The sequence below is a fragment of the Hordeum vulgare genome, chromosome 2H, assembly GCF_904849725.1.
Source record: "Hordeum vulgare subsp. vulgare chromosome 2H, MorexV3_pseudomolecules_assembly, whole genome shotgun sequence".
Classification (NCBI taxonomy): Eukaryota; Viridiplantae; Streptophyta; class Magnoliopsida; order Poales; family Poaceae; genus Hordeum; species Hordeum vulgare.
In genome coordinates this window covers 653,212,318-653,220,040 of record NC_058519.1, presented here as the reverse complement: position 1 = coordinate 653,220,040, position 7,723 = coordinate 653,212,318, and the positions used below count along the sequence as shown (strand labels likewise).

General features: G+C 43.5%; 2 protein-coding genes across 2 annotated transcripts; one reads left to right on the top strand and one right to left on the bottom strand.

Annotated features, from left to right (window-relative positions):
• Positions 1–1,239: 1,239 nt before the first annotated feature.
• LOC123428435 (reticulon-like protein B11) lies at positions 1,240–5,381 on the top strand. Its single transcript, XM_045112647.1, has 6 exons — positions 1,240–1,435; positions 1,527–1,707; positions 2,889–3,030; positions 3,161–3,230; positions 3,358–3,534; positions 5,182–5,381. Exons 1-5 carry the CDS (start codon positions 1,384–1,386, stop codon positions 3,510–3,512), a joined length of 600 nt encoding a protein of 199 aa, XP_044968582.1. The 5' UTR covers positions 1,240–1,383; the 3' UTR covers positions 3,513–3,534; positions 5,182–5,381.
• LOC123428436 (putative lipid-transfer protein DIR1) lies at positions 5,181–7,324 on the bottom strand. Its single transcript, XM_045112648.1, has 2 exons — positions 6,852–7,324; positions 5,181–6,746 (listed from the first exon to the last, which is right to left on the bottom strand). Exons 1-2 carry the CDS (start codon positions 7,186–7,188, stop codon positions 6,730–6,732), a joined length of 354 nt encoding a protein of 117 aa, XP_044968583.1. The 5' UTR covers positions 7,189–7,324; the 3' UTR covers positions 5,181–6,729.
• Between the last annotated feature and the right edge of the window lie 399 nt (positions 7,325–7,723).

Below are 7,723 nucleotides of genomic sequence, written 5' to 3'. Positions count from 1 at the left end.
TCATGACTCAGATGTGTGATAGGTAGTTGGTACCCAATGTGTGAGATAGCCTAACACAGATTGGTCATGGTTCATTCTTCTCTATAAAATGTCCAAGTTTTTCAATCCCTTGAAGTATTTACAGCCCGACATTGTAAATGTGACCCCTAAATATCCGTAGATGTGTCCGGTCAGTAACTGGGAGTGTCCCTATTTATTCGTTCATGCAGCCACACTCTCATTTTTTTTCTTTATATGTCCGATCACTTACACGTGATTGGTAGAGAGGAAGAGAGAGAAAGAAAAGAATGAATAAAGAAAAAAAAAAGTGATCCGGGGTAAGGTCGCGTCATATGTAACGTACTGAGTGGACGCGTTCGGGCACGTCCGTGAGCCCTCATATCCTCCCCATATTTAAAATTGATACGAGGGTTCGCGCACAATTCGAACGTATAAGGATGATATGAAGGATCCAATTGATTTTTTTTCTCTTTCTCGTGTCTGGTCACTGACCAGACGCGTCCGCGGGTGTATAAGACTGTCCGTAATGAGAGTATCATATGTAGTATCATGAATGTCAACTAAGCAATTTTGATGAGGCGACATAGAATTAAATGACGAAAGAGAGGGTTGAGTATCATATTATGATACTGTACCATATTAAATGATATACTCCTATGTGTCTTGCATGACAATAAATGGAACTATCATATGATATTAGTATATGATATTATGCATTACGAATGTGGTATCATACACTAGTATCATATGCAGGATACTATTATATGATACTATCCATTACAACCAGTCTAAGGGCATCTCCAACAGTTTGTTGGTTAGCTTGTTGGTAGAATATGACATGTCATCAACTAACACCTTAATATACAACTACTCAAATATGTTGCATCTAGTTTGCCTAATAGGACGTGAGATAATAAATAAGGTGCTCTTTCATTCTATATTGAAGCTTGTGCAAGGATGTTGGTTAATTCACATACAACCTTGTTCTTTTTTCTTATTTATTGCGTAACATATCATTAAAAATTTTATGTGTAAAAATCTATCAACAACTATCTTACAACCATTGAAGATGAGGGATGATTTGAGGCGTCCGGCTATTTCCACACTTTGCCACACACAAGTACACAACAATGTTCATTCGAAAGGAAAAGGACCATGCTCCTGGCCCACTTGTCATCGACTGACCATTCATCACGCCGTCCCCGATCCAAAAAGGAACGAGAGATCTCATCTCGGCTCGGCACGTTCGTCGCCTCGTGCGCATCACCAGTTCACCACCCCATTTCCCAAAGCTCGACCAAAGCCCGCCCCCCCACCCACCCCCCCCCCCCCACCTCGTCCTCCCCGCCGCGCACCAAACCCTAGCCAGCCCCGCCGATCCCAATGGCCGCCGCGCACCACCGGCCCCTCCACGCCCTCCTCGGCGGCGGCGCAGGTACGCACGCTCCCCCCTCCTCTGCTCTGCTCTCTCCCGATTCCGCCGATCTGCGGGGCTGACTGACCCTGCCCTGCCGCTCCCCGCCCAGCCGCCGACCTGCTCCTCTGGAGGCGGAGGAACGCCTCCGCGGCGGCCGTCGCGGGCGCCACGCTCGTCTGGTTCGTCTTCGAGCGCGCCGGGTACAGCCTCGCGTCGGTCCTCTCCAACGCCCTCCTCCTCCTCGTCGTCATCCTCTTCTTCTGGGCCAAGTCCGCCTCGCTGCTCAACAGGTCCGTGGGTTTGACCTCCCTCCTTTCCTCTGCCTGGCGATCGACCTCCAGTCCAGAGTAGCACTTGCTTGAGATCTGATCTAGAACTGAATGGCTCCCCTGCTTTGCTGTGGCCATATGCTCTGTGACCACTGATGAGTATCGGATACGGGTTAGGACCAAAATTAAATTGGGGTGGGTTCAGTCGCGCAAATGCCGTATCACTTTGTCCTGGGTATCTTGCTGCTGAATTGCTTGTTGGATTGTTCAAACTAAAGTCGTCCAGTCGGTTTGCTACAATGTACATTTCTGTACTTCGGAACTTCTGTAGAATTTGGGCCTGAGCACTTTCGAATTTATCTGTAGTTTGAGATTAATCTTTGGGAGATGTTAGAGTGGGTTCAGGGATGGATCTGCATATTCAGCGTGCAGAGCATCTTCTAATTTACCATTTATCTACTAGTACTACATTAGTTATCATGAACCTACATGCTCCCTTCTCTGCAAAGTAAAGACAAAAGAGGTTCCTTCACTTTACAGTCAAGTTATGACAGCAGTTTGATATTCCTTTTGCTAGCACATGAGCATATACTGTAATTATGATGTGTGGACTCTTTGGAAAAGTGATCTGTCTGTGTTTCTGTAGTTACTCCCTCCTTTCCGGTTTATAGGGCTCATCTCAAAATTTTCAGATTTCCATTATATTAGGCTCATTTTGAGTCTAATTGAGTTAAAGTGCTTTGAGTCCCACGCCATATTTAATTCATAGAGTTTAGAGAAAGAAGATGAGTGGCTATGCATGCATCGTTTTCTACATCCATCATGCAAGTCCAATGAGAAGGAGGATGCTACATTTATTGCCTTGGAAATTGAATATGTGAGAAATATTTCATTGGCTAGTTAAAACTAGTGTCATCCACTCACAAGTCACCTTGGTTGATGAGATTTTAGATTTGAGCCCTATAAACCGGAAAGGAGGGAGTATTTGTGTTATTAAGTGCTCCACGTTTATCTTTCAACATGGAAAATCCATAACTACCTTGAGGAGCTTGCTGCAATTGGTCACAACGTGGGTTTCTGTTAACTAGATGGAGACTAGTTATAAACTAGTCAGTGTATCTTACTTTGATTTTTGCGTAGCATTGTTTTTTTTACTTCATTTATTTATGCAATAGCGCAATAACAAGTACTGTTGTTTGCAGACCTCTTCCACCACTGCCTAATCTAGAGGTCTCAGATGTGGTCGTTCAGAAAGCTGCAGATCGGGCTCTTGTATGGGTAAACAAGGTGTTGGCTGTTGCCCATGACATTGCCATCAAGAGAGACAGGACAGTTTTTATAAAGGTATCTCTCTTGTGTACCCATCACTTGTTTGTGTGTGCACGTTTCATATACTCGTACACACACAAACTTCTTGCTGTACAGTACCTCATGTACGACCTCCTTTTGTCTCATGCTCTGCTTGATGCAAAAGGTTATAATGGTTCTATGGGTGGTTTCATGTATTGGGATGCTCTTCAACTTCTTTACGCTCATTTACATTGGTGAGTTATAATGAATTTTCTTCTTTTTGCCCTCTTGCTCTTCAACTTCTTTTTGCCCTCTTGGATTTCTACAGTATTTGGATTACTATTTGTACACTAAGTTTACACCATTTGGGCTTTCTTTCAGGTGCACTACTCGCTCTGTTGGTTCCCCCGGTATATGAGAGGCACCAAGAGGTTATTGATGAAAAGGTTGGTTTAGCACACAGCATACTGTCAAGGCACTTGAATACCGTCATTAGCAAGACTGGGCAACCAACTAAACAAAAGAAGGCTGAGTAGAAGAAATATTTTGTCCCATTTGGTGAGTTCTTAAAGCAACTGATTTTTTCACATCTATATGGTATGTTACAATTCCAGTTATCCAAGCAAGCCTAGTAACTTCTGTGTTGTATGGAGTACATTTTTAGCATATTTATGGATGTAGTTAACATTGCATGTGGAATCTGTTCAATGCCTCTTGGATCTCAAGCCTGTGCAGTCGCTAAAAGTCCCTGGAAGATTCTATAACAGGGCCATTATATTGCTTCAAAAGAGTCTTTTACAATGTATTGAGTATTGACATAAATCATGAGTGAGGTGGCTAGAGTTGTAGTAGGGCCTAGAGGCTAAAATAAAATTGTTGGAAGCTACTAGGATAACTCATTTTTGAACATATTCTGGGAGCATAACGTTGTTTCCTTTTTTCAAGGGGGACCCTGTGACATGATTAAGTCCTAGGAAGAGCTCCAATCAGTCTGTTTTAGAATTTAATAGAACTGTCTATGTTGGCTTTAAATATGCCAAGAATTATATTTCTATCGCTTACAGTTTATCAACATCAATAATTAGGTCTCAAGAAGTTGTTATCAGTCTGTTTTAAAATTATAGAACAGCCTAGGTTGGCTTCAATATGCGAAGAATCATATTTCTATCACTTTCAGTTTATCAACATCAATGAGTCTACCTCAAAAGAAAAGAAATAACATAAATGAGTTGGGTTCACTACTAGCCCCATTTTTTTTGGCATATACTATAGTAACCTATGCTGCTCATAGTTTTATGGTATATTATGATTCTCCTACTACTGTAGCTTATCTTTCTGTTTACATATTGTTAGAGGAACAAATTCGAACGAATTGCCACCACCTGTTGCTCTATACAAAATGCAACTTGGGACAGAGACTAGGCTCTTCAACTTGATTTTAATAATCCGACGAAATAATTTTTAATCTCATGGGGTATATAAGGATATTGTGTTATTTTAATAAACCGATGAAATAATTCTGGCATAACATATTCCAATTGCGCCGTTCTTTGAAGTTTCAACTTTATTTTTAATCTCATGGAGTATATAAGTACATTGTGTTATTTTGAATTCTGGCATCTCACAAGTCTAGATGTTTTCAAGTCAGCGAGTTGTTTTTTGGACTTTCTTTGTAGAAAGAAAAAACTATTGTATGGAGCACAATATATTGTCTGCTGGAGAAAAGAATACTGAAATAGGGTAGCATTGTCTTTTTTTTGTGGTTACAGAAGTTCATAGTTTATGCAAGGTACCTGGAAGCCTACTTGCAGGCTATTTTAATAAACCGGCGGATTTGTTTTTTCAGAAAAGGATTACCTAATACTCCCTCCGTTCTTAAATATAAGACTTTTTAGAGATTTCACTACGAACTACATACGGATGTATATAGGCATACTTTAGAGTGTAGATTCACTCATTTTGCTCCGTATGTAGTCCATAGTGGAATCTCTTTAAAGACTTATATTTAGGAACGGAGGGAGTAGTTGTGTATGCTCAAACATTAATCCCGGTGATTCACTGGCACAAGGGCATTTTTCTGAGGTTACTTTTGAAATGGCTAGTATTCATCCGTCTGTCGTCGTCTACAAATGTTATCAAATATCATCACCATTTTCCTGGCAATGGTTGTGTTTCTTAAGCCATGATTATTTTTTGGCTTCTCAGGAAGCTCTCCAGTTGTCCAGTGCAGTTGGCCTCGTCATCAGAGTCTCTATACGGTGATCCATCCACCGCTGAGAGTATTTCTGGATATTCAGGGCATAATGTTTAACTGCTGATACGTGAGTTTAGATGCACGATCTTCAATCTGAGAAATGGAATGATCTGTATATTGTTTCTATGAACATGAAACTTGTTGAGGTTTACCATGGGTGCATCTTGTGGATAACAACGTATACTTTTCCTCGCAACATTCTTCTCTCTACGTGCGACGTTTAGTTTTGCATATACGATTGCGGATCCTGCTCGTGTCTTTTTTTTTCTGGATGTCTATTCTGCAGTATCAGGCAGCAACATGATTCTGAAGGGAGTGATATGGGTGGTTGCACTGAAAATGTACCATGGGTAGCTGGGGAGTTGTATGCTGTATATATTAAACTTTTCTGGACAAGCAATGCATGCTCCGCGTGTTTGAACTTTGAGGCCACTTTTTGAACAACCAATCATGGATCACTAGGTTATTCCAAAGTTCCCTTTCAACTGAAAGGCTCCTCAATTTGTGGTCTTTGCTTTCCCTCTTTGCACAAACAAGAACACTTTTTAGTTGATTCTTTGCATGCCTTTTTTGGGAGCGCCTCTTTATCAGTTAACTGGTTATTTTTGTGTCATTTGAATTTTTGGCCTGTTTAATTATTGTAACAATTGCATCACACTTGTCATCTCCAACCTCTTTCTTCTTCCTGTGCAACTGCCGACCTTTGCATTGCCCCATCTGCCTGCCTCCGCCCCCAACGTAGGTGGGCGTTGTCCTGCTTCCTTGTTGTCGTCCCAGTCTTTGGTGACGTATTAGCTCGGTCTCACCAAGGTCGATGCTCGTTGCGCTCCTCACATTGCCCCTGCCTTTGGTATCATTCAAATTTGACTGGCCCCAATTTTTTCTTCCAGGCACTTGACATTTAACAAAACCACCTTTTTAGAGATTCTTTGCAGGTCTTTCTGTCATTACTTGGTAGGGTGGTGTAAGCACACGAAGCAATTAAATTGCGTGGAGTGTCAATTACGGGGCTCACACCTAGGCAGGGGACCTCAACTGGCAATTCGAATTTCTGAACACTATCACATTAGGGCGCCACTTGTGAAGGTGGCCAAATTGTAGGTCCCTTACAAATGGCAAATGAGTGTCCATTGTGAAAGAGTGTCCCTTTCATAAAAAAAAAAACTAAAAACATAAACATAAAACGATGATGAGGGAAGTCTGCATATCATTGGATCTCGGAGTTGAAGTACATATTTGAAATATAAACGAGGCATTCACGCCGCGTCGCTAGTTTGTATATATGACAACAGAAATCGCAGAGAGACGTTTGTTCACGTTAACACAGACGAAACATTATTACATGCTTATGGAAAGAGACATATTTCCTCAAGCACACATCACATGATGGCACCTCCATGGAGATGGAGTCCCTAGTGCCCCACATAAGTGGTACATGCATGCAGCACTCGGTTATGAAAGAATTCCTTGTTTAATTTAACACCAGAGCGGCTGGGCCATCAAGGCAGCGTGTAATCTGTGAAACCAAAGAAACCAGACTCAGCATTGCTACGACATTATTTGCAGCATGCAGATGATTGGTTAGCAAAGTAGAGAGTGCGTGTGATGTGTTGGGAGGTACCTCCGCACTTGTAGCCGACGGGGCGGTCGGCCATGTTGCAGCGCTTGGGGATGGTGATGGCGACCTCGGGCTTGATCCCGGCCATCCTGGCGGTGCCGGACAGCATGACGGCGCACAGGCAGCTGTTGTCGAAGCCGATGGTGTGCACCGCCGAGCAGCAGCTGCTGGAGGGCGCCGAGTCCGGCTCGTCCACCGCCGCCGAAATGCACGGGGCCATGCGCAGGGCCATCCGGTCCGGGGACGACCTCCCGCACTCGCCGGCCCCCTCCCCCAGCGCCACGCCGGCGAGTGCCACTGCCACGGCCAGGGCGAGCACGACCAGCGGCCTCATTGCCATTTCTCCCTGCGCTCCGACGACGGTGGTTCCTGCAGTGACTAGTGCGGATCACTCGCTGTTGCTGCCTGCTATGGGAGGTGCTTCTTAATTCTTATATATATAGCGGTGCCATTGCGCGCGGCGTTGTGGTTGTGGCGAGCACCTCGTTGTGGGCGGATCACTGACAAGGTACAACGCGTAGGCGTAGCATTATATTTGTATGCTGTATATAATAACCTTTATATGCACAAGCAATGCATGCTCCGCGTGTTTGAAATCTGAGACCACTTTTTCAACAACCAACCATGGATCGCTAGCTTATTCCAAAGTTCCAGCTCAAAGGTCCTTGATTGATGGCCATTTTTTTTATCTTCCGTTCATACAGGCTTTAATCACCACTAGTTGAACTGACAGCTCCTCAATTTGTGGCATTTGCTTTCCCTCTTTGCACAAAACAATAGTAACGCGTTTTTACTTGATTCTTTGCAGGTCTTTTTTTTTGTGGGTGGGGGGGGGGGGGGGGGGGGGAGCCCCTCCTTACCAATTGCCAGAGTCA

Excerpts from the sequence above, each read along its gene's own strand:
- LOC123428435 (XM_045112647.1), top strand. The coding sequence starts at position 1,384 with ATGGCCGCCGCGCACCACCGGCCCCTCCACGCCCTCCTCGGCGGCGGC. Across the intron at positions 1,708-2,888 it reads TCCGCCTCGCTGCTCAACAG|ACCTCTTCCACCACTGCCTA; the intron begins GTCCGTGGGTTT and ends TGTTGTTTGCAG. Across the intron at positions 3,231-3,357 it reads CTTTACGCTCATTTACATTG|GTGCACTACTCGCTCTGTTG; the intron begins GTGAGTTATAAT and ends GCTTTCTTTCAG.
- LOC123428436 (XM_045112648.1), bottom strand. The coding sequence starts at position 7,188 with ATGGCAATGAGGCCGCTGGTCGTGCTCGCCCTGGCCGTGGCAGTGGCA.